General features: G+C 40.4%; 1 protein-coding gene across 1 annotated transcript in view; it reads right to left on the reverse strand.

Moving 5' to 3' along the window:
- Window positions 1–21986: 21986 nt before the first annotated feature.
- Window positions 21987–27292, reverse strand: part of LOC143654028 (cytochrome P450 2C19-like) — a 28390-nt gene continuing 23084 nt past the window's right edge. The window contains exons 8-9 of the mRNA XM_077125490.1: window positions 25621–25762; window positions 21987–24163 (exon numbers count right to left, since the gene is read on the reverse strand). Coding sequence (XP_076981605.1) covers window positions 23982–24163; window positions 25621–25762 — 324 coding nt within the window. The 3' untranslated portion in view covers window positions 21987–23981. The remainder of the gene's footprint in view (window positions 24164–25620; window positions 25763–27292) is intronic.

Below are 27292 nucleotides of genomic sequence, written 5' to 3' on the forward strand. Positions count from 1 at the left end.
TACATCCACAGCTGATTCCATTTGTAATCAGCCAAAGGGGAGTGTCTTCTGCAATTAGTGATGCTAAATCCAATCATGGGAAGCCTTTTAAGGAGGACTCAGAGGAGACAGGTTGCATTCCTGCTTTGGCTGGTGAGCCTCTCCTGTGGAGTTCATCCAGGCCATCCATTGGAGTCGTCGGCTTCGCAGCCTGCCCTGTGGATTTTGGACTCTGCGTTCCTACGGTCACGTGAGACACTTTCATAAATTTTATATTTGCAAGTGTTCCCTGTTGGTTCTGTTTCTCTAGAGAACCCTAACTAATACATCTTGGTACCGGGAGTGGTTCTTAAGGAACAGAATCTTAAAAATGGGTTTTTATGAATGGTTTTCTACTCTGACTGGGCTCAGAGACACTAAGGACTCTGATTCCCGTAATCAGAATGACACTCCCAATCCATGGACTGAGTTGGCAAAGGAGATAGTCACAATATCATCATTCGAGTCTCCTAATGCTTCGCTTGTACGAAGCCAGACTCTGGGGGATAATGTTTTTGACACCTTTACAGAGTTTTGTAGAAATAAAGGTTATAGAGATGTTGGTTGGTTGTTGTTAGATACACTGTCTACATTAAAGGGTGAAAGGGATGGGCTTAAGGCTTCAAACAAGAAGCTTAAGTGCCGTCTGAAAGATGTAGAGGTTTCTATGAGTATCCTGAAGGAAAATTTTATTTCCTGTAGCCATAGACTAGAGATCTCTGAAAATCAGACTCAGAATCTTATTGTTAGAGTAGCAACTTTACAACATAAACTGAAATCTCAGTCTTGCATGGTGTCTGCTGTTAAAGTGAGGGCATTGATTGGAAAGGAGTGGGACCCTGAAAAATGGGATGGTGACATATGGATTGATAATGATGTTGGGGGTGAGGTTGAAACCCTAGGCCATGCTGAGCCTTCTTTAGATAACCCTGTAATAGTCTTCCCTGAGGACATAGCTGCCCCACCTCCAGCCTGCCTTGAGGAATTGGCCACCCAACCTCCTCCTGAAGGGATTAGCCCTAGAGTTATTAATCCTGTTTCACCAGATGAAACTGCAAATGAAAGCCCTGAAGCAAATGGCTTGGAAGATATTTCTAATTCTTTTCATGACCCACCCCCACCACCCCTCATTTCTTCTAGACCTATAACTAGACTAAAGTCCCAACAGGCCCCTAAAGGTGAGGTACAAAGTATGACACATGAGGAGGTACATTATACTCCAAAAGAACTGTGTGAGTTTTCCAATTTATATAGACAGAAATCAGGGGAATATGTGTGGCAATGGATTTTAAGAGTGTGGGATAATGGTGGGAGGAATATAAGGCTGGATCAGGCTGAATTTATTGATATGGGCCCACTAAGCAGAGATTCTGCATTCAATGTTATAGCTAGAGCAGTTAGAAAAGGTGTTAACAGCTTGTTTGGGTAGTTGGTTGAAACATGGATCAAAAGGTGGCCAACATTACCTGAGGTTGAAATGCCAGAACTGCCCTGGTATAATGTAGATGAGGGGATCCAGAGGCTTAGAGAGATTGGGATGTTAGAGTGGATTTATCATGCAAAGCCTGCTCTTACACCCCAGGAATGTCCAGAGGATGCACCTTTTACCAGAACAGTGAGAAATAAATTTGTGAGACTAGCACCATCATCCCTCAAGAGCTCTGTGGTTGCACTTCTCTGTAGGTCAGATATTACTGTAGGAACTGCTGTCACTGAGCTGGAATCCTTAAACACAATGGGAATGACAGGATCCCGAGTTGGCAGAAGCCAGGTGGGAGCACTTAATCACCAAAGACAGGGTAGACGTGGGTATTATAATAGACAACAAACTCAAAGGAGGCATCAAAATTATATGACATGCAGAGATTTGTGGCATTGGCTAGTAATTCATGGGGTGCCTAGAAATACAATAGAAGGACAGCCTACTAAATTCTTGCTGGAGCTGTATAAACAAAAGAGTTCTAGGTCAAGGGAACAGAAGTCTAACCTGAATTACAAAAACACAGAGTCACGGCCCCTTAACCAATTTCCAGACTTGAAACAGTTTACAGACCCTGAGCCCCTTGAATGAAGGGGAGGCCAGGTCCCTATGGGGGAGAAACCTGTTACACTGCCACAAATTTATACTGTTAACCTTCCTCTAAGTCTTCCCCAAGGAGACCGACGGCCTTTTACCAGGGTAACTGTGCATTGGGGAAAAGGAAATGATCAGATATTTCGGGGATTATTAGACACTGGTTCAGAAGTGACATTAATTCCAGGGGACCCAAAACATCACTCTGGACCACCAGTCAGAGTGGGGGCTTATGGAGGCCAGGTGATCAATGGAGTTTTAGCTCAGGTCCATCTCACAGTGGGTCCAGTGGGCCCCCGGACCCATCCTGTAGTTATTTCCCCAGTTCCGGAATGTATAATTGGCATAGACATACTGAGCAACTGGCAGAATCCCCATGTTGGTTCTCTAACTCGTGCAGTGAGGGCTATTATGGTGGGAAAGGCCAAGTGGAAGCGACTAGAACTGCCCCTACCAAGCAAAATAGTAAATCAAAAGCAATACCGTATTCCTGGAGGGATTGCAGAGATTACTGCCACTCTTAAGGACTTGAAAGATGCAGGGGTGGTGATTCCCACCACATCCCCATTCAACTCTCCTATTTGGCCTGTGCAGAAAACAGATGGGTCTTGGAGAATGACAGTGGATTATCGTAAACTCAACCAGGTGGTAACTCCAATTGCAGCTGCTGTTCCAGATGTAGTATCATTGCTTGAGCAAATCAATACATCCCCTGGTACCTGGTATGCAGCTATTGATCTGGCAAATGCTTTTTTCTCAATAGCTATTAGTAAGGACCACCAGAAACAGTTTGCTTTCAGCTGGCAAGGTCAGCAATATACTTTCACTGTCCTACCTCAGGGGTATATCAACTCTCCAGCCCTATGTCATAATCTTGTTCGCAGAGACCTTGATCGTTTCTCCCTCCCACAAGACATCACACTGGTCCATTATATTGATGATATCATGTTGATTGGACCTAGTGAGCAAGAAGTAGCAACTACTCTAGATTTACTGGTAAGGCATTTGCGTGTCAGAGGATGGGAGATAAATCCAACAAAAATACAGGGGCCTTCCACCTCTGTAAAATTTCTAGGTGTCCAGCGGTGTGGGGCATGTCGAGATATCCCTTCTAAGGTGAAGGATAAATTGCTGCATCTGGCCCCTCCCACAACCAAAAAAGAGGCACAACGCCTAGTGGGTCTTTTTGGATTTTGGCGACAACATATTCCTCATTTGGGTGTGCTACTCCGGCCCATTTATCGAGTGACCAGAAAAGCTGCTAATTTTGAGTGGGGACCTGAACAAGAGGAGGCTCTGCGACAGGTCCAGGCTGCTGTGCAAGCTGCTCTGCCACTTGGGCCATATGATCCAGCAGATCCAATGGTGCTGGAAGTGTCAGTGGCAAATAGAGATGCTGTCTGGAGCCTTTCGCAGGCCCCTATAGGAGAATCACAACGCAGACCCTTAGGATTTCGGAGCAAAGCCTTACCATCTGCTGCAGATAACTACTCTCCTTTTGATAAACAGCTTTTGGCCTGCTACTGGGCCTTAGTAGAGATTAAACGCTTAACCATGGGTCACCAAGTTACCATGACACCTGAGTTGCCTATCATGAGTTGGGTGTTGTCTGACCCACCAAGCCATAAAGTTGGGCGTGCACAGCAGCACTCTATTGTAAAATGAAAATGGTATATACAAGATAGAGCCAGAGCAGGTCCTGAAGGCACAAGTAAGTTACATGAAGAAGTGGCCCAAATGTCCATGGTCTCCACTCCTGCCACATTACCTTCTCTTTCCCAGACCAGAGCTATGGCCTCTTGGGGGAGTTCCTTATAGTGAATTGACTGAGGAAGAAAAAACTCGGGCCTGGTTTACAGATGGTTCAGCACCATATGCAGGTACCACCCGAAAGTGGACAGCTGCAGAATTACAACCCCTTTCTCAGGTGTCCTTGAAGGACAGTGGTGAGGGGAAATCCCACAGTGGGCAGAACTTCGAGCAGTGCACCTGGTTGTTCATTTTGCTTGGAAGGAAAACTGGCCAGAGGTGCATTTGTATACTGACTCATGGGCTGTTGCTAATGGTTTGGCTGGATGGTCAGGGACTTGGAAAGACCATAATTGGAAAATTGGTGACAAAGAGGTCTGGGGAAGAAGTATGTGGATAGACCTCTCTGAGTGGGCTAAAAACATGAAGATATTTGTGTCCCATGTGAATGCACACCAGAGGGTGACTTCAGCAGAGGAAGATTTTAATAATCAAGTGGATAAGATGACCCATTCTATGGATACCAGTCAGCCTCTTTCCCCAGCAACTCCTGTTATTGCCCAATGGGCTCATGAACAAAGTGGTCATGGTGGTAGGGATGGAGGTTATGCATGGGCTCAGCAACATGGACTTCCACTCACCAAGGCTGACCTGGCTACAGCCACTGCTGAGTGCCCAATCTGCCAGCAGCAGAGACCCACACTCAGCCCCCGATATGGCACCATTCCCCGAGGTGACCAGCCAGCTACATGGTGGCAGGTTGATTACATTGGACCACTCCCTTCATGGAAGGGGCAGCGATTTGTTCTAACTGGAATAGACACATACTCTGGATATGGGTTTGCTTTCCCTGCACGCAATGCTTCTGCCAAAACTACTATTCGTGGGCTTACAGAATGCCTTATCCATCGTCATGGTATTCCACATAGCATTGCTTCGGATCAAGGAACACACTTCACAGCAAATGAAGTGCGGAAATGGTCACATGCTCATGGAATTCTCTGGTCTTACCATGTTCCCCATCATCCAGAAGCTGCTGGATTGATAGAACGGTGGAATGGCCTTTTGAAAACTCAATTACGGTGCCAACTAGGTGGCAAAAACTTGAAAGGCTGGGGTAATGTTCTCCAGGAAGCTGTGTATGCTCTGAATCAGCGTCCACTGTATGGTGCTGTTTCTCCCATAGCCAGGATCCATGGGTCCAGGAACCAAGGGGTGGAAATGGGTGTGGTGCCACTCACTATTACTCCTAGTGATCCACTAGGAAAATTTTTGCTTCCTGTCCCTGCTACCCTGAGTTCTGCTGGTCTGCAGGTTTTAGTTCCAAAACGGGGTGTGCTTTCTCCAGGAGAAACAACAGTGATACCACTGAACTGGAAGTTAAGATTGCCACCTGGCCACTTTGGGCTACTTATGCCTCTGGATCAACACACCAAGAAGGGGATTACATTATTGTCTGGGGTAATTGACCCTGACTATTAGAAGGAAGTAGGACTGCAACTACATAATGGAGGTAAAGAAGAGTTTTCTTGGAATATAGGAGATCCCCTGGGGCGTCTATTAGTACTACCATGCCCTGTGATTAAAATCAATGGAAAACTGCAACAACACAATCCAGGCAGGACCACTAATGGCTCTGAGACTTCAGGAATGAAGGTTTGGGTCACCCCACCAGGCAAAGAACCACGGCCAGCTGAAGTGCTTGCTGAGGGGAAAGGGAACATGGAATGGGTAGTGGAAGAAGGTAGTGATAAATGTGAACTTCGACCACGTGATCCGTTACAGAAACGAGGACTGTAATGCTGTTTTGTTTGTATTATACTATTTAAGTTGTAAGATATCAAGTTTAAGAATGAATGTTGCCCAAGGATTTGCACGCTATTTTGGAGAGATTTAATGTGTTTCCAGTTATATGCAGGACAGTTGAGTATTGTCAGGTAAAAGAAAAAATGTGTGCTTATTTGTTTTCATTTGGAAATTAAGTATGGTCTAAGGTGATATATATATATATGTGTGTGTGTGTGTGTGTGTGTGTGTGTGTGCCAAGTTGACAAGGGGTTGACTGTCATGGTTAGGGACAGGTGTCAACTTGGCCAAGTTGTGGTACCTGTTCATCTGATTGGGCAAGCGCTGGCCTGTCTGTTGCAATGAGGACATTTCATAGGATTAGGTCATGATCACATCAGCTACATCCATAGCTGATTCCATTTGTAATCAGCCAAAGGGGAGTGTCTTCTGCAATTAGTGATGCTAAATCCAATCATGGGAAGCCTTTTAAGGAGGACTCAGAGGAGACAGGTTGCATTCCTGCTTTGGCTGGTGAGCCTCTCCTGTGGAGTTCATCCAGGCCATCCATTGGAGTCGTCGGCTTCGCAGCCTGCCCTGTGGATTTTGGACTCTGCGTTCCTACGGTCACGTGAGACACTTTCATAAATTTTATATTTGCAAGTGTTCCCTGTTGGTTCTGTTTCTCTAGAGAACCCTAACTAATGCAACTAGCTAAAAGGGAAATGTAGATCAAAACTGCAAAGAGATAGCACCTGTTCTAGTTTGCTAGCTGCCGGAATGCAATACACCAGAAATGGAATGGCTTTTAAAAAGGGGAATTTAGTAAGTTGCTAGTTTGCAGTTCTAAGGCCAAGAAAATGTCCCAGTTAAAACAAGTCTATAGAAATGTCCAATCTAAGGCATCCAGAGTAAGATACCTTGATTCAATAAGGCTGATGAAGTTCAGAGTTTTTCTCTCATCTGGAAAGGCACATAGTGAACACAGAGTTTTTCTCTGATATGGAAAGGCACATGATGAACATGGTCAGGGTTCCTCTCTCAGCTGGAAGGGCACATGGTGAACATTGTATCGTCAGCTAGCCTTCTCTCCTGGCTTCCTGTTTCATGAAGCTCCCTGGGAGGCATTTTCCTTCTTCATCTCCAAAGGTTGCTGGCTGGTGGACTCTGCTTCACATGGCTATGTCGTTCTGCTCTGCTCTCTCTGAATCTCCTTCATTCTCCAAAATGTTTCCTTTTTTATAGGACTCCAGAAACTTATCAAGACCCACCAAAGAGGGTGGAGACATTTCATCACCTAATCCAGTTTAACAACCACTCTTAATTAAATCACATCTCCAAGGAGATGATCTGATTACAGTTTCAAACATACAGTATTGAATAGGGATTGTTCTGCCTTTATGAAATGGGGTTTTGATTAAAACATGGCTTTTCTAGAGGACATACATCCTTTCAAACCAGCACACCACCTCACACCTATAAAAATGGCAGCTATTAAACAATCAGAAAACTACAAATATAAGAGAGGATGCGGAGTAATTGGAACACCTATACACTGCTGGTGGGAATGCATAACAGTATAGCTGCTATAGAAGACATTTTGGTGGTTCTTGAGGAAACTAAGTGACAACTTGCCATATGATCCAGCAATAGCACTACTTAGTATATACCCAGAAAACCTGAAAGCAGTGACACAAACAGACATTTGCACACCAGCGTTCATAGCAGCATTTTATTCACATTTGCTAAAAGATGGAAACAATCCAAGTGCCCATGAACAGAAGAGTGGATTAATGAAATGTGGTATATACATGAAATGTGGAATATTATGCAGCAGTAAGATGAAATGATGCCCTGCTGTACATCACAAACTAGATGAGCCTTGAGGACATAATGCTGAGTGAAATAAACCAGGTACAATATAATAGATACCATATGACTCCACTTTTATGACCATGGTAAAGGTAAAATTAGAGACTTATAATACAGAATATAGGGAACATAGAGACACATGGAAGCTAGAGATGGGTGAATGGTTAGCTAATGAGATTGAACTCAAATGTAAGGGAACAGATAGAAGTGAAGGCAGTTCACTGGTGGGTCTATAAGTAATATTACCACATTGAAGGTGAACCTTATTAAAAGGGGTTGTATAGCCATGTATCCTAGCAATTAACACTAGAAATATGAATAAATTCTTGCATGAACTACTTCAAAGGTCCTAATTTGTACAAACAGTGTATAATTTCAGGGTGTACGGGGAAAACTGCTATTGCATGCTCTGAGCTAGGTTTAACAGGAAAACATCAACAGTACTGCAGCAATACCAGGGGTACATATCACTGGGAGAGACAAGAATTAGGGGAAGGTTTAGATTTTCTATTTGGTGAGGGTGTGTTTATTGGCTATCTTTCTCTTGGGAACAACGAATTATCTAAAATTGAGAGTGTTGATGGCCTGTTGACTTATACAAGAGGCCCAGTAGATAGAGGTGGCTGAAAGATGCACTGACTGAGAAGTAGATGGGTGAATAATGGTGTAAACATATGATTGAACACAGTACTGCTTCAAAAAGGAACAAAGTTGTGAGGCATGCAATGATGTGAATGAATCTGTGGGACATTTGGTAAGGCAAAATAAGCCAGAAACAAAAGAGCAATATTATATGATTTCATTTAGAAAATACTTATGAGAAAACTGGGGCCTAGATTGTAAGCTCTTTTAGCAGTCACATTTAGTCTGAAGTGGTAATTGTTACTTCTGGATTTTGAGGCCTGTTTCATATATGTATAACCTGGTATGTAGAGGTAAGAATGAATCTGATCTGGTTGGGATTAAGGTACTTCAGAATACAGGGGTAAGGAAGATGTTTGCATGTATTTTAGAACTTCACTTACTCTTTGAGACCAAAGGAAGAAAGTTTTATTATGTCCCACCCTTAAGTTTTCTGTAGCATATCCTCTAACTCAACCTGTCTGGATAGATCATTTAAACAATCCAAATGCAGGGAATTAGAATAAGAATAAGAGCTTTTAATCCTGTATGGCTTAATGCAATGCCTGGATACATCCTAGAATATATTAAGCAGATAATAAAAAAAATTGACAAAGTCACTTGAGGGATGGGAGAAAAAATATGGAACTATTGAACTTTATCACTTGGGAAACTCCAGATACTCTGTCAAACATTAAGGACATCCAATCAATAGAACAAACCATGATCTTGAGGCTTACTCTTGTGAATCTTACGTAGCAGAGAAGCTTAGCCTACTTATAGGTCTGCCAAAGAGTTACTTCTGGAGGTCCTCTTTTGTTGCTCTGATGTGGCCTTTCTCTCTCTAAGCCTAAATCTGTAAGTGAAATCATTGTTCTTCTCCCTACATGGGACATGACATCCAGAGGTGAAAGTCTCCCTGGCAGCATGGGAGATGACTCCCAGGGATGAGTCTCTCCCGGGCACCATGGGATCAAATACTCCATTCTGAACAGAAAGGGGAAAAGAAGTGTAACAAGTAAGTTATCAGTGGCAGAGAGAGTTCAAGTAGAGTCAAGAGGCAGCTCTGGAGGTTGCTCTTACACATGCTTCAGTTAGACATTACTACATATCATAACTTGCCAAACCCCAAACAAAACCATTCCAGCCAATCCTAAAGAATACCTAGGGCAATATATATGATTCTACAAAGGTTCAATGCACTAGGGTAACTTTCCAGAAACCTACAACCTCCAGATGGGACCCTGGACCCCAAAAAGTCCTGAAACCTAGAGGGGCCACCCTCTCCAGAATATTAACCATTTCCATCTCCCTACCCCATATTACTGACAGCCCCTTCCAACATGAAAATGTTAGAATGGCCATAGCTGAAACACCCCTAAAGAGTGGGAGAAAGATCAAGGGTGATGGTGGAGTTATACAGAGAAAGTCAGGTTTAACAAGGGAATATGATGGGGAATCATTAGGTTGATATTTCTTTTAGTCTACAGTATCTTAGGCAGATAGAAGTAAAAGTCTTCAGTTGTGGAATACCAAACTTTGAAATCTATTCTACAACTAGTGGTTGCACTATGCTTTGAAATTTATTGCTTTTTTGTATATATGTTATTTTTCACAAAAAAAGAAAACAAAGTGATGATTTTATATATGTATATATTCCTTCTAGCTGCCAGTGTTCTGGAGCAGCTAGAAGGAAAAATCTGAGATGATGGTATGGTAGCTGGTAGCCCATGAAAAACTCTGGATTCTGTCCTGTAACTACTTGTTGAAGAGTGCTTTGACAACTATCACTTTTTTCTTTCTTTGCTTTGTATATGTGTTATATTACACAATTAAAAACTTTTTAAAACAATTATTAAAAAAAATTCATATCTGTTAAAGAACTTGTATCCATAATATATAAAGAATGCTGAAAACTTTAATTAAAAAAAGTAAAAATTTTTAAATGGGTGAAAGATTTCACACTTCACCAAAGAAGATATATAAATGGCAAATTATCACATAAAAAGATGGTCAACATGATCAGTAATTAGAGAAATTTGAACAAAACTGCAATGATATACCATTGTACACTTACCAGTATGGCTAAAATTTAAAAGATTAACTGTATCTGGCATTGCTAAGCATGTAGCACAGTAATTTTCATACCATGCTGGTGGGAATTAAAAATGGTACAACTACTTTCCAAAACAGCTTGTTTATTTCTTAAAAAATTCAATGTGTACATAACATATGACCCAGTCATTCTACTCCTAGAGAAAGATTAAGAGAAGCTTATGTTACAACTACAAAGACTTTGTTTGGTTATGCTTTTTAATGTCTGTGAGATCAGGGGTGATGACACCTAATTGATTTATTATATTGGTAATTTGTGTATTCTCTCTTTTTTCTTTAGCCTGGGTAAATGTTTAACAATTTTATATTGATCTTTCTAGATAACCAACTTTGGGTTTTGTGTATTTTCTTGTTTTCCTGTATATAATTTCATTGATTTCTGATTAAATTTTTGTTATTTCTTTTCTTCTTACTTTAGAATTATATTAACCTTCTTTCTTTAGTTTCCTAAGGTGGAAGGTTAGGTTATTGATTTAGATTTTTCTCCTCTTCTAATATTTGCACTAATACTATACATTTCCCTCTAGGTACTGCTTTTGTTTCATCCTAGAAATTTTAATAAACGATATTTTCATCTTCATTTTAAAATTTATCTTGATACTGCTTCTTAGACGCTTGTGCTATTTAGAAAAGGTCTGTTTAATTTCTAGAGATTTGGAATTTTTTCAGCTATCTTTTTGCTATTGATTTCTTTTTTAATTCCATTGTGGTATGATAACATATTTTGAATGATTTCTTTCTTTCAAATTTGTTAAGGTGTGTTTGTAGCACAAGCTGTGGTCTGTCTTGATGAATGTTCCATGTAAGCTTGAGAAGAATGTGTATTTTGCACTTGTTGAATAAAGTATCCTATAAATGCCAATTAGATGAAGTTGACTGATAGTGCCATTCAAGTAAACTATATCCTTATGATTAAAAAAAAAAAAAAAACAAGGGCCTGGCCTATTGATTTGGGTGTCCCTAATCCTTGGCACAGTATCTGAGGTTTCCCTAGCAATAAAGTCTAACATTTCCACAATTTTTCTCCCATCCCTCAAGGGACTTTGCTAATACATTTTTTTATTTCTGCTTAATATACTCTCACATATATCCAAGCATTATATTATGCTATACAGGATTAAAGGCTCTCATTCTTATTCTAGGCTCCCTGTGTTTGGATTGTTTAAATGATCTGTCCAGACAGGTTGAATTAGAGTATGTGCTACAGAAAACTTAGGGTCGGGACATGTTCTACTTTGCTAGCTGCTGGAATGCAATATAGCAGAAACAGAATGGTTTTCAAGAAGGGGAATTTAATCAGTTGCTAGTTTACAGTTCTAAGACCAGGAAAATGTCCCAATTAAGGCAAATCTATAGAAATGTCCAATCTAAGGCATCCAGGGAAAGGTACCTTGGTTCAAGAAGGCTGATGAAGTTTGCAGGGTTTCTTTCTCAAGTGGAAGGGCACATGGTGAACACAGGGTTCCTCTCTCACCCAGAAGGGCACATGGTGAACATGGCCTCATCTACTAACTTCTTCTCCTGTCTTCCTGTTTCATGAAGCTCCCCAGAAGGCATTTTCATTCTTCATCTCCAAAGGTCACTGACTGGTGGACTCTGTTTCTCATGGCATTTTGCTCTGCTCTCTCTCAATCTCTCTCATTCTCCAAAATATTTCCTCTTTTATAGGACTTTAGAAGCTAATCAAGACCTGCCCGCATGGGTGGAGACATGTCGTCACTTAATCCAGTTTAACAACCACTCTTGATTGAATCACATCTCCAGGGAGATGATCTAATTGCAGTTTCAAACCTACAGTATTGAATAGGGATTAAAAGAAACGGCTGTCTTTACAAAATGGGACTAGGAATAAAACATGGCTTTTCTGGGGTACATACATCATTTCAAACCAGCGCAGGATGTAATAAAACCTTCTTCTTTTGGTCTCAAAGAGTAGGTGAAGTTCTAAAATACACGCAATGTCTTCCTTACCCCTGTATTCTGAAGTACCTCTACATACCAGGTTATATATATATGAAACAGGCCTCAAAATCCAGAAGTAACAATTACCACTTCAGACTAAATGTGACTGCTAAAAGAGCTTACAATCTAGGCCCCAGTTTTCTCACAAGTACTTTCTAAATGAAATCATATAATATTGCTCTTTTGTTTCTGGCTTATTTTGCCTTACCAAATGTCCCACAGATTCATTCACATCATTGCATGCCTCACAACTTTGTTCCTTTTTGAAGCAGTACTGTGCTCAATCATATGTTTACACCATTATTCACCTATCTACTTCTCAGTCAGTGCATCTTTCAGCCACCTCTATCTACTGGGCCTCATGTATAAGTCAACAAGCCACCAACACTCTCAATTTTAGATAATTTGTTGTTCCCAAGAGAAAGATAGCCAATAAACACACCCTCACCAAATAGAAAGTCTAAACCTTCCCCTAATTCTTGTCTCTCCCAGTGATATGTACCCCTGGTATTGCTGCAGTACTGTTGATGTTTTCCTGTTAAACCTAGCTCAGAGCATGCAATAGCAGTTTTCCCCGTACACCCTGAAATTATACACTGTTTGTACAAATTAGGACCTTTGAAGTAGTTCATGCAAGAATTTATTCATATTTCTAGTGTTAATTGCTAGGATACATGGCTATACAACCCCTTTTAATAAGGTTCACCTTCAATGTGGTAATATTACTTATAGACCCACCAGTGAACTGACATCACTTCTCTCTATTCCCTTACAATTAAGTTCAACCTCATTAGCAAATTGTTACCCATATCAAGCTTCTCTGTATCTCTAGGTCGCCTATATCCTTTATCATAAGCCTCTGATTTTGTCTTTTTGATGGCCATAAAAGTGGAATCGTACCATATCTGTCCTTTGGTGCCTGGTTCATTTTCTCAGCATTATGTCCTCAAGGTTGATTTGTCTTGTCATGTGGTTCAGGGTGTCATTTTGTCTTACTTCTGTATAACATTCTGTTTTATGTAGATACCACATTTCATTAATCCACTCTTCTGTTGATGGGCGTTTGGATTGTTTCTGTCTTTTTGTGATTGTGAATAGTGCTGTTATGAACATTGGCGTGCAAATGACTGTTTGTGTCACTGCTTTCAGCTTTTCTGCATATATACTGAGTGGTGGTATTGCCAGGTCATGGGGCAACTCAATATTTAGTTTTCTGAAGAACCGCCAGATTGTCTCCCATAGCATCTGTACCATTATACATTCCCAGTAGCAGGGCATAAGTGTTCCAGTTACTCCACATCTTCTCCCACTTTCCTGATTATTTAATAGCAGTTATTCTTAGAGGTGTGAGGTGGAATCTCATTGTAGGGCTTGATCTGCATTTCTTTTATATATGAGAATGAGCAACTCTTCACATGCCTTTTAGCCATGTGTATTTGCTCTTCAGAAAAATGTCTATTCATATCTTTAGGCACTTTATAATTGGGTTGCTTGTTCTTTTGTTGTTGAATTGTATGATTTCTTTATGTATTCAGGATATCAAACCTTTATCCATGTTCTGATTTCCAAATATTTTTTCCCATTGAGTTGGTTGCTTCTTCACCTATTTGACAAAGTCTTTTGAAGTGCGAAAGCATTTGATTTTGAGGAATTCCCATTTACCCCTATTTTTTATTTTATTGCTTGTGCTTTGAGTGTAAAGTTTAGAAAGCTACCTTCTATTACTAGGTCTTGAAGAAGTTTCCCTACAATTTCGTATAAGACCTTTATTGTACTGGTTCTTATGTTTAGGTGTTTGATCCGAGTTGTGTTAATTTTTGTATAGGGTATAAGGGAAGTATTCTCTTTCATTTTTCTGGCTATAGATATCCAGTTCTCCCATGCCCATTTACTGAAAAGACTATTTTGTCCCAGTTCAGTGGATTTGGGGGCCTTGTCGAAAATCAGTTGACCATAGATCTGGTAGTCTCTTTCTGCACTCCCGATTTTATTTCATTGGTCAATACTTCTATCTTTGTTCCAGTACCTTGCTGTTTTGACCACTGTGGCTTTATAATAAATTTTTAAAATAGGCAGTGTTAATTTTCCCACTTCATTCTTCTTTTTTAGGATGTTTTAGGTATTTGGGTATTTTTCTCTTCCAGATGAATTTGGTAATTAGTTTTTCTCAAGTCTTCAAAATAGGTGATGGAATTTTGAGAGGCACTGCTTTGAAACTGTAGACCAATTTGGGTAGACTTGACATCTTAATTACATTTAAATTCCTTATCCATGAGCATGGAATGTCTTTGCATATATTTAGATTGTTTTTTATTTCTTTTAACAATGCTTTGCAGTTCTCTGTATACAAGTCCTTTATATCCCTGGTTAAGTTCATTCCTAGATACTTGATTCATTTAGTTGCTATTGAATGGAATTTTTTCCTTAATTGATTCCTCAGTTAGGTCATTGCTTGTGTACAGAAATGTTACTGATTTTTGCACATTAATTTTATACCCACCACCTAGGTGAATTTATTAGCTCAAGTTACTTTGTTGTAGATTTCTCAGGATTTACCAAGAGTATCACGTCATCTGCAAATAATGGAGGTTTTACTTCTTTTTTTCCAATATGGCTGCCTTTTATTTCTTTTTCCTGCCTGATTGCTCTTGCTGGAAATTTTAGTACACTGTTGAATAATAGTGATGACAGTGGGTATCCTTGTCTTGGTCCTGATCTTAGGAAGAAAGCTTTCAACCTCTCAACATTGCATATGATGCTGACTATGGGTTTTTCATGTATGCCTTTTATCATGTCGAGGAAGTTATCTTTGATTCCTAGCTTTTGAAATGTTTTACTAGAAAAGGATGTTGAATTTTGTTGAATCATTTTTCAGCATCGATTGAGATGATCATGTAATTTTTCCTCTTAGTTTTGTTAATGTGCTGTATTTATTAATTTATTTTTTGTGTTGGATGATCCTTTCATCCCTGGTATAAAACCCATTTGGTCATATTAGATAATTTTTTTAATGTGCTTCTGGATTCAATTTGCTAATGTTTTCTTGAGAATTTTTGCATCTATGTTCATTAGGAAGATTGACCTGTAGTTTTCCTTTCATGTAGCATCTTTACCTGGTTTTGGTATTAAAGTGATGTTAGCTTCATAAAATAAGGTAAGTAGTGTTCCCTTTTCCTCAACTTTCTTGCAATGTATGAGCCGGATTGATTTAGTTCTTTTTGGAATGTTTAATAAAGTTCCCTTGTGAAGCCATCTGGCCCTGAGCCTTTCTTTGTAGGGAGATTTTTGATGACTGATTGAATCTCTTCACTTCTGATTGGTTTGTTGAGATCTTATATTTCTTCTTGAGTCAGTGTAGCTTGTTTGTGTGTTTGCAGAAATTTGTCCATTTCACATAGTGTTCTAGTTTGTTGGCATATAGTTGTTCATAGTATCCTCTTATGATTTTTTTAATCAGAAAAAGATGTCCTTAGTAATGACCCCCCTCTCATCTCTGATTTTTTTTCATCTCTCTTTTTTTCTTTGTCTGCCTTGCTAATGGCCCACGAATTTTATTAATTTTCTTGAAGAACCGACTTTTGGCTTTATTGGTACTTTCTATTGCTCTTTTGTTCTCCCATCCGTTCAACTCTGCTTTAACCTTTTTTATTTCTCTTCTTCCATTTGCCTTGGGGTTATTTTGCTGATCTTTCTCAATTTCCTCCAGGTGAGCAGTTAAGTCCTCAGTTTTCACTTTTTCTTCTTTTTTATTATAGGCATTTAGGGCAATAAATTTTCTTCTCAGCCCAGCCTTTGCTGCATCCCATAAGTTCAGATATGTTGTTTTCTCATTTTCACTCATTTACAGATAGTTACTGATTTCTCTAGCAATTCTTCTTCAACCCTCTGGTTAAGTGTGTGTTATTTAATCTCCATATATTTGTGAAAATTCTTGTTTGTTGCTGGTTGTTGATATCCAGCTCCAGCTCCATTCCATTGTGATCAGAGAAAGTGCTTTGAATAATTGCAATATTTTTAAATTAATAAAGGCCTGTTTTGTGCCCCAGCATTTTATCTGTCTTGGAGAATGTTCCATGAGCACGAGAGAAGAATGCATATCCTGGTGGTTTGGAGTGATATATCTGTTAGGTTTAATTCATTTATCAAATTGTTCAAGTTCTCCATTTCCTGGTTGATCCTGTGTCTGGTTGTTATGTCAGTAGAGGAGAGTGGTGTGTTGAGGTCTCCTGCTATTGTTGTTGAAATGTCTATTACTGCCTTTAGTTTTGTTAATGTCTGTCTCATATAATTTGGAGTTTCTTGATTGAGAGCATAGACATTTATGATTCTTAGTTCTTCTTGGTTAATTGTCCCTTTCACTATATTTAATGTCCTTCTTTGTCTCTTATGCTGTTATTAAATTTAAAGTTTATTTTGTCTGATATAAGTATAGCTACTCCTGCTTTCCTTTGGTTACAGCTTTCATGGAACATCTTTTTCCATCCTTTCACTTTCAATCTATTTGTATCCTTGTGTGTTATTTAATCTCCTGCAAGCTGCATATAGTTGGATTATATTTCTTAATCCATTCTGCCAATCTGTATCTTTTAATTGGTAGTTTAGTCCATTAACATTCAAATTTAAAGGCATTTCTTGAATTCACCATCTTATCTTTGGATTTTGTTTGTCAGGTCTATATGTTCTTTTCCTTCTCTCTTTTTATCCTTAAGTTACCCTTCTGGTACTCTTCAATTCTGTGCCCTCCTCTAGACCTCCCTCTCCTGTTTTTTTTCACCCAGCAGAACTCCCTTTAGTATTACTTGTAGAGCTGATCTCCTTTTGACATATTCTCTCAGCCTTTGTTTGTCTGTGAAAGTTTTAATCTCTCCCTCAGTTTTGAAGGACAATTTGACTTGGCACAGAATTCTTGGCTGGAATTCTTTCTCTTTCAGAATCTTAAATATATCATATCACTTCCTTCTCACCTCCATAATGCCAGTTGAGTAGTCCAAACTCAGTCTTATGTGGTTTCCCTTGAATGTAGTAGATTGTTTTTCTCTTGCTGCATTCAGGATTTTCTGCTTCTCTTCAACATTTGACAGACTGATTAGTATATGTCCTGGTATAGGCCTATTTGGATTTATTCTATTTGGAGTTTGTTTGGCTTCTTCGATGTGCATATCTGTGTTTTTTAAAAGGGTTGGAAAGTTTTGCCCCATTATATCCTCCATTAATCTTTACTTTTTTCTTCTACTTCTGGGAAACTGATAATTCCTATATTTGTGAGCTTTGTTTTGTTCATCAGTTCCTTGAAATCCAATTCAAATTTTTCCATCGTTTTTGTCACTTGCTCTTTTATGTGTTAAAAATGTTATCCTGTCCTTTAGTTCACTTCTTTCTTCTGTCTCTTCAAATCTGCTTTGTATGTCTCTAGTATATTTTTTTATTTGGTCTACAGCATCTTTAATCTCTGAGATAACTGCTATTTTTTCATTCTTTCAAATTTTTGTTTATGCTCTTCTAGTGTCTTCTTGATCTCTTTTATGTCATTACCCATTCCACTGATTTTATTTAGTAGAGTTATATGAACATCTTTGATTAGTTCCAAAGTCTGTGTCTCCTCTGGAGATTTTTGTTTGTTTGTTTTGCTTTGTTGTTGTTGTTTTTAACATGAGCAGGCACTGAGAATCGACCCTGGGTCTCCGGCATGGCAGGTGAGAACTCTTTCACTGAGTTGCCATTGCCCACCTTGGAGTTTTAATTAGTCGTTAGACTGAGCTGTATCTGCCTGCATCTTCACGTGGTTAGTGATCTTCTGTTGTCTTCACAGCATGTCAATATCCTGATAGGGTTACTTTGGGTGTGATTTCCTTCAGTAGTCTAAAGCTTTGTGTTTGATGTACACATTTGGAGCAGAACGTGGGGCGTGGGGAGGGGCAAAACAGTATGGTGATGAGTTGCAGTGCAAGTATATGAATGGGTGTGGAACTCCATGCTGGTGGCTGTGAGCATGGAGCTCATGAACTGTGGGGGCCGTGGGGGTGAGGTACAACTCAGGGAGGGCTTGGAGAGCAGGAACAGGGTGTGGCATGGGGGACACAGAAGTAGGGTACAGCAGGAGACAGATGGCAGTGCTGAGTGGATGCACGGGGGCTGGTATGTGGCCAAGATGCAGGTGGGTACATGAAGCATGTGATTCATGGGTGTCAGGGTGTGGGGTACAGGGAAAAATCTGAGCACAGGGAAGTTGGAGCACAGGTGTGTCCTTGTGCTGGAGGAGGGGCTCGGGGGGCCGGGATCTGGATTCACAAGTGTGTACGGGTGGGGCACAGGTTGCAGAGGTTGTGGAATGAGTGTAGGGTGGGTAACGATGGTTGGGTAGGTTGGGATGGTTGGAGCAGATCCACTTATGCTGTGGGGTGGGGTAAGGTTGTGCATGTGTGTGTGGGGAGAGGGTGGAGTGCAAGTGTCAAAAGGTCTGTGTGCCAATACATGGGTGCCCGGTAGGGAGGAAGTGGCTATGCTGGTGTATGGATCTGGGGAGTAGGGTCCTGGTGTGTGTGGGTCTGGGGGTTATGGCACTGGTGTGGACATGCGCAGAGCTGAGGGGTAGCTGGGTGGGTTTGTGCCTGCTGGGCTTGAGGCATATGTGGCCTGGAAGTGCAGGTCAGTGTTTGCAGGGCATGGCATGAGTGGGCACATGTGTATCTGGGGGCCAGATGATGATGTGCGCATGCACCAACCTCGGGGGTGCCAGGCAGAGTCGCACAACTCTGAGGGCTGGATACAAGTGTGGAGTGGGTATGAAGGTCAGCACCTGCAGCCTGGATGTGCAAGTGACTGCCTGCAAGGAGCAGAGAGAGGGTGTGGGTATCAGGGGGTTGGCTACAGGTACTTGGGTCAGAAACAGTGGGGCAACAATGGTTGTTTGTGCAGGAGATATGCATTGGACTGGGACAGACCATGCATGCACAGGGCAGAGTGTGGGGTGAGGATGCATGGGGAGATGGGTCTGAGCAGGGGTGCGTGGAGTGCTGTGGGGGAGTGGATGATTGGGTTCAAGTGCAAGAGGTGTGGGGGAGAATTGCAGGTTGCAGGGCATGGGCGGAACACAAGAGGAAGTGCTTTCAGGAAATGTGGCTTGGCTTACTTCCTAGTCCCAGTCTCCATGTCCATGCACTGCTGAGGGCTACAGGCCTCCATCTGGAAATGAACATGCTAGGCTGTTTGCAGTAGCTGACCTGTCCCCAGTTCTCTGCATCTCAATTCTGCTTTTTCAACCAGGACCTCCCCATGTGGTGTAGAAGACCCTCCCAGGTCACTTGTACGTGGAACCACTCTCCTGGTTTATTTTTCTGTCCTTTCTATAGCTGTTCTTTGGAGCAGGGTTGAACTCAACTAATCCTATTCCACAATCTTCCCAGAAGTCCTAATCCAGATTCAGTATTGTAGGGTGAGAACTTTTGGTTGGATTGTTTCCATGGAGATACAATCCACTCAATTTTGGTTTTGAACTTTTGATCAGATGGAGCTGTGATTATGCCCATTTAAAGTGTGTCTTGATTAGTTTACTATAGTCCTTTAAAAGGTGAAACAATTTGAAGAAAACTTAGATGCAAATGTTTGGAGAACAGAGCCTACAGTGCCAACACAAAACACAGACATTTGGATATGTGGAATGAAAAGGTCTCCGGGGGAGGTGGTTGAAACAAGAAACCAAAGAACCAGCAGATGCCAGCCACGTGCCTTCCCAGCTGACAGAGGTGTTTTGGACCTTTTAGGTAAAATAAATTAATTACGTAAAATAAAATAAATCCAATTCATTATTTTACCTAAAAGCAAGGTGAGTAGACAGACTTCAGGCTTAGGGGATTCAGTCTCAGTGGTTCAGTCAAATATCTCGTACCTTTCTAAAGTACTTTGTTTAGTTCAAAACAGACTCTCTACCGCAAAGTAGAGAAGATGTTTATTGAACTAAGTAGTATTAATGTGGCACAGCGACAAAATATTAAGTGCTCAAAAGGCAAATTTTAATCAGGAAGTATATATGGCTGATAGGAAGAAAGGGAGAGTACGGGAATGGGGAGGGGGAGCAAGGGAGAGTGAGTTACAGGAGGACTTGGGGTGGGATGTCCTTGGGCCATGTTTCATTAATTTGGCAACTTGGACACGGAGGATGACTGCAGGAGCATGACTGCCTGGTGAAAATAAGCAAACTTGATGTCAGCAGGACTTGTTTCTTTTCCGCAGGGGCAAAGGTCTAAGTAAGCCCCATGCAGGATTACTGGTGTGGTGGCCTGATGCCCAGGTCCCTTCCTAAAAGTCCATAGCAAACCTGCTTGAGCCAAGGACAAAGGTTAAGAAACTAAATGATCTGCCAGAGGGGGAGGACTGTAATTACTGATGCAAAAAAAAGGTTGATTTTATCTTAAATACAGACCTTAGGAACAAACAGATCTCAGGCCCCTGTAATGATTACATTTGAGACCCGAAGTACTCAAACTGTATGGGATGTCTCTGTTCTGCAAATGTATATAGTTTTGTGCGTTTCTGTTCATTTTGTGAAGAGCTCACTTCTGGAATGGCCACCACTGGAAAAATCTCCTGTTCATAAGTCCCAATAAAATTCACATCTGCATCCAGGCCTGGCGTGTTTTTCTCCATCTTGCAGCAGCCCATCTCAGTCATCTACAAGAACTGAGTCTAGGCCAGCACAATTGGTATATCAGCCTGACTCAGTTGTTCTCTGTTTCTTCTTTGTAGTTTCTGGCATAAAAAGGTAGTTCAAGCATATCAAGTGGATTACTGAAGCTAACAACAATTTCATTTTCGTATTCCTTCCTTTGTGGTCAAGGAAGTCCTTGGACTCCCCAAGGCCAAGCACAGTGGGTTTGTGATTTTATAGGCTGGTACCCTAAAGCTATATGGGACAAGGAAAGAAGTGGGTGGCTTTTGAGGCACTGCATGATGAAGTTGGTGATAGTGCAGATGAAGACAGGTCTGAGGAGTAGGATAATGACTAACATGATCAGCAGTGAGACAAGGGAATACAATCAGGAGGCATTAGGCAGACCCGTTGATTGATTCCCATATGTCCCTGGGGTTGCCTGTTCATGCCATGAAGCCATTTGGCTTGCTTGAAGATTTTTTGGATGATGACTTGGACTTGTCTGGTGGGTATTGACCCAGCAGGATTTATAGGTAGCAAGTACAAATACCACCTTCTTCATCTGAAAGATAATCTAAAGCTGATTGGTTATGCATAACTAGCAATATGGTATTTGAGAATGATGCTTAATCAGATATAACCAGACATTTTTAAGGCATTATTATGTCTCACTTTATGGAGACAGTCCTTACAAAATCCTCTTGGAAAAAAGCTGGGCAGCTACCTGGGTTACTGGGGTCCAAGTTTTACTGGTATCTAAGGGAGTCACTTCTTGGCAGGCTTAGGAAACATATATTACCTTGGGGACTGCAAGAAAGAAGACTTCACCCAGATCTATAGGTATCATAGGTGAAATCTGGTGGTGAGTTGGCTTGGCTTCCTATCCTTGATATGCTTTTAAAGACCAATCTGTGTTTCCTTTAAAAACTTCCAACAAAACAAACTTAAAAAGGCCTATGGGGTAAATCATATTCTTGCTACACTTATGTAAATAATCAAGACAAATCTAATGAAACCTGTCTTATTTTCTGATCAAGAATGATATTACTTTGATTATCTTTGATGAGAAGATTGAACTACAGTATCTCCCCCAAAATATGTTCTTACAATTCATGTGAGTATGAATTGATTGTAAATAGGACATTTTAAAAATGTTATTTTTAATTAGGGTGTGGCACAACTGAGTGAAGGCTTTTTGGAGAGAAAAATCACAGGAAGGAGCAAGAGGCTGGAAGTCAACCGAACTTGGAAGAGAAAGGGGAGGACATTATCATGGGCATTGCCAGGTGATGGAAAATCCACATACCAAATAGTTGCTGATAACCACAGTCTGAAGGAGAAAGCATCACCTTACTGAAACCTTGAATTTGGACTTCTCCCAGCCTCAAAATCATGAATCAAAAAGTTTCTCTAAACCAACCCATTTTGTGATATTTGTGATTGCAGCCCAGAAACCAAGTCAGAGGTTGACTATAGAGAGAAATTTTGTTGTTTCAACAGAAAACTAAAGCATACTCTTGGGGTTATCAAATTCTTCTCCTGTTCATTATCTTTAAGCTATTTTTTGTCCGTCTATTAACTACAGATAACTGCCTGGGTTGTTACCTACCTATTAACTGGACTGCATCCTATTCTCTTGCACAGTGTGTCAACCCTTACCAACTTCTTACTTCCTCAGTTTCCTTGGATATCAGCCAACAGATCTCTAAAGGAACATTTCCATTCATTCTCTCACCTTCCTGAGAGAACATCACTGAGAACTAAAGTGTGACAGCCCAAATCCCTACCAGGACTCTAGGTTACCTTGCAGCTAGCCTTGTACCAGGATCTGAAGCAGCACTGCATCTAAACCCAACAACTTAACATATACACTGAAGGACTCATCACTGCATCAGACAAGATTTCTCCTTGGCAAGCTGCTTGACTGAGTCACTAAGGAAGACTGGCCTGAACCTAAAACAACTGGTCATTACCACCACCTCTTCTAAGTTGGTTCAGCTGGTTTTCTAGGAACAGTAGCATCAGGAATCTCTGTGGACCATTCTTAGATGATGCTTCACCCCACTCAGATCTATGGTCCCTCTGAATTGTTCAATAATGACCAAATATCATCATCTTGAACAAAAGGGGAGACTTGCAGTGCTGAATTTCACCTGAACCTTATGATTCTGGAAAAGAGAACAGAATAAGAAATCCCCTACCCACTGGATTACTGTGACAGATGGCTTAACTTCTTAGCATACCTAAACTTTACATAAGCTTCTCCTTGTCTCTAGGGCCCTGACCTTCCTCACCTTCGCCTTTGCAGAATCCACATAGAACATGTTCTACCTGGCCTCAACTGTACACTCAGGGGTAATATCCTTAATAAACACACCCCATTGCTTGACCTTCCCCTTCAGTATTGTTCCCTTTGTTCATCCTAGGCCTTAAAATCTGTCTAGCCCCTCACTTCAGCGGAACTGTGTCCTCTCTCTCTCCTGTTGTGATAGCCTTCTCATCTCTCTCTATCTTCTCTACTTCGTATGATTTTGAATAAAGTCATCTTTGCCAGTGTCATTTTTCTTTGACAATAACTAGGTTTACATTTTGGTTAGAAAGAAATAACACCCAGGATACATAATTAAACAATAGTAAAAGATGCATCATTACATTGTCATATCTGAAGACAAAAAGTAATTAAAATATTTAAAATATATTTGGGATGTGAAAGGCAACAACAACGGGGGCAGGGAATGGGTGAATCATTAATGCAGAGCAAAATATCTTAGAATAACTTTCTTCACATTACTTAACCTCTTAATATATCCTTAGATATTGCAGCTACTTCTTCAAACCTTTTCTCTTCTTCTCAAACCCAAACCCCCAATTACTCAAGGGAACATCCAGCCAGCAAATACATAAGGCAAATAGTTTCTAACACAAGGGCAGAGATTGGAGGATAGGAGGTAATTTTGGCAAGTGATAAATCAGGAAAATATAATTAACGGAGGTGAATATTTCACTACATAGTTAATGATGAGGGGAAAGAGGACAGGAAAAGAATCCAGAGAAGGTGTCCCAGATAGTGGGAAGCACAACACCCCAGAGGAGGGGTAGCTGCAGACAACAGAACACACGCGGTTGTTCTCCCCTTCTTCAGGCAGGAATGAAGCAGAGCTGGTACAAGGGCGGCACTTGGACAACCCCAGTGGAAGCTGGGGTGGGGTCAATGTCCTTAGGCTCAACCACAGATTTCAGGGTGAAATTCTGTAAAATGGTGGTCAGGAATAAAAACAGCTCCATGCGCGCCAGGCCCTCTCCAGCACAAATTCGTTTTCCTATAATGAAAACAAAAATTATTTTCTCTCTGAATCTTGTTTCTGAAATGGCACCAGGTGAATCCCCATAACTATTTCAAGAATTACTAGGTGAGTGTGTCAGTGGATGTTTGGGTGGATGGATGGATGGATGGATGGATGGATGGATGAGGATGTAATTTCTGTCCCTACCTTCCATGATAGTTGCTGAGTGTTTGCTCAACCAAAGGAATTTAAATAAACATTCACGTAATGAAACTGTTCAGCTTTTGACATTTGGGCTTTCCAGAATGACCCACAGGTTGATCTGTCAAAGGGATGGAGCATAGACAGATGAAAGGGGCTGTGCAATTATGTTTCTCCTTCTATTTCCGGCATAGAATTTAACAAAAGATTGATTCCTCTCATGTGATTTCTAAAGGTCCTGTCAGACCACTCCACTCCCCAATTTAAACAGTTACATGACTCTCCTTGTTTGGTCTATAGGATTAGTTTCTAATTGTGAGACATTCATATTCTGTCCCCTGTCTTGCAGTCCGTGCTCTCTCCTTCCACTCTTCCTACCCTCTACCTGCAGGGACAGCCACACTCAGCACTCGCCAATTTCCAAATAAGACAGCCAGTGGTAAAATTAATCTCATTCTCTTCCCGTTGATTGAAATACACAATTCCCCTCCTCTACCCCTGCCTTCAGGATCCAGTTTAAATTTCATTTCCTTTCCTGTGGGAAAATCTCTCTGAATCCCTCTGACAATAGAACTGTCTCTTCTCTGGGTTTTCTTCAGCTTCACATTAATGTTTCCACTGAAGCATGGATCAGCCCAAGACATAATCCTCCTATTGTTTATCCTCCCCTGCTGGAAGGTAGTGCCTGAGGGAAGCACCTGTCCCAGTCTACTTGGTATCCACAACAATGCACCCAAATGAGGCATTAAATACCATGGAATACAGGACACTTCCTGGTAGGAGATTCTGTGCACAGAGTTTGCTGTGGGGGTGGGCATCCCGATAACCAGGTTGGATGATCATGGTTGGTGGAACATTTCAGGGCTTAGAAATCATCACAAGTGTCCTGCCTCACTCCTAAGCCTTGTCTGTTCCTTGGAGAAAGGCTCTGACCATACCTAGAGCTTAGCCTGCAGCAGCCACATAGACTGGTCTAAATGAAGTTGATGAGAGAGCTCTCTCTTCAGAGCAAAAAAAGAGTCTTAATAATGCCAAGCTCCTGAAAGGATCAATTGGGGACAGCATGCAGTTACTCCAGACTCTTGCTACCTTGCCTTTGTAAGTAATGGGCCATGCACCAAAGAACCACCAAACTGGTCCTATGATAAGCAGGTATCAAGAAATAAAAAAGAGCTGAGGCTTTGGGAATGGTGCTTAGGATTACTACAGGGAGAAAGCCTGACAACCCCAGAGAACCCCTCCTTTTCTCCAAGAGATCTCTTGTTTCAGATGGAAAAAAGAATTAGTCTTGCCTGCTGAGAAAGCCATGAAGTAGTCACTCTTCTTAAAGTTTCCACTTTCATCCAGGAAGTGGCCAGGGTCAAACTGACCTGGGTTGGGGAATTCTTTGTTGTCATGCAGGACAGAACTCAGTGATACTAAAACAGTTGTGCCCTGGAATGAAGAAGGAATCTTCATTATAAGGAGCATGTTGGGTTGGAGGTATCACTGAAAATCACTAGCCCAATATCCTTAATTTATAAGTAAGAAAACCTATTTTCAAGTAGAGGAAGTGTCATTCCCAGCCCCACAGATCAATTACGTCACAGAGCCTAAACTATACCCCAGGTATCCTGAGTTCAATTAGAGTGTATTCCACAAACTCTCATTTCCCTATCTCAAGATTAAGTGATTTCCATAAAGTCACATAGTTAATTATGGTAAGATGACTAAGTAATCCAATATGAGAAAGAAAGTCTTTCAACAAGTGGTACCAAAACAATTGGATATCTGCATTTTTAAAAAGTTTATCAACACAAACCTCACACCATACACAAAAATTAATTCAAGATGGACCTAAACATAAAACCTAAAACTATAATGCTCCAGAAGAAAAAATTAGAGAATGTTTGTGACTTAGCCATAGACAAAAGTATCTTGGGACACTTTTAGCAGTAACTATAAAGGAACAAATTGATTAATCAGACTTTCCTAAAATCAAAATTGTCTGTCTACCAAACATTGTTTAAAAAAAATAGGTAAGCTAGAAAACTGGGAGAAAATATTCACAATACCTATTTAACAAAGGTTTGGTATTTAAGATGTATAAATATCTCCTATTATATAATTATAACCAGACAAAAAAATTTTAATGGGCAAAATAGTTGAAGAGACACTTCAAAAAAGAAGATATTACCAACACGTACATTAAAAAGTATTCAACATCATTAGCCCTTAGGCAAAGGCTAATCAAAAAACAGCTAAAATCTAAAAGATTTACAACACCAAATATCACTGAGGATGCAGAATCAGAACTCTCATACATAATTTTTTTTTGCAACATGTTTTTCATTAGGCATAAGAGATATGTCACTATATTTTTCCATGCCAATAAATAGTTATTTGGAACATTAACAAAAATCCTAAATGTTACAGAATCAATTTTTCTGTCATCAAGCTAATACATGCTGGTTGTAGAAAATCCAAGCAATACAGGAAACATAAAGAAGGAAGTAAAAAAAAAACCCTCTCTCTCCAAAATAACATTGTTGTTGTGGTGGCGACCATGTTTTGATATAGCCCATATGCTGAAGAGTGCATATAAAAATAATTTCCATAAACGATGACATTATGTGCATTATGTTCAATCTGCTCTTTCACTCAACAAGCTGTGCTCTCTCTTAAAAAAAATTTTTTTAAACATAACAACATACAAACACAAACATTCTTACCATATGATCATTCCATTCTTGGTATATAATAAATAACTCACAATATCATCCATCATTGTATATTCATCACCATGATCATTTCTTAAAACATTTTCATCAATTCATAAAAAGAAATAGAAAGAAAAAAACCTCATACATACCATACCCCTTATCCCTCCCTCTCATTGATTGCTAGTATTTCCATTTACCCAATATATTTTAGCCTTTGCTTCCTGTATTTTTTTTCTGTAGCATAACATAATTTTTGAAGTAT

The sequence above is a fragment of the Tamandua tetradactyla genome, chromosome 13 (genome assembly GCF_023851605.1).
Source record: "Tamandua tetradactyla isolate mTamTet1 chromosome 13, mTamTet1.pri, whole genome shotgun sequence".
Classification (NCBI taxonomy): domain Eukaryota; kingdom Metazoa; phylum Chordata; class Mammalia; order Pilosa; family Myrmecophagidae; genus Tamandua; species Tamandua tetradactyla.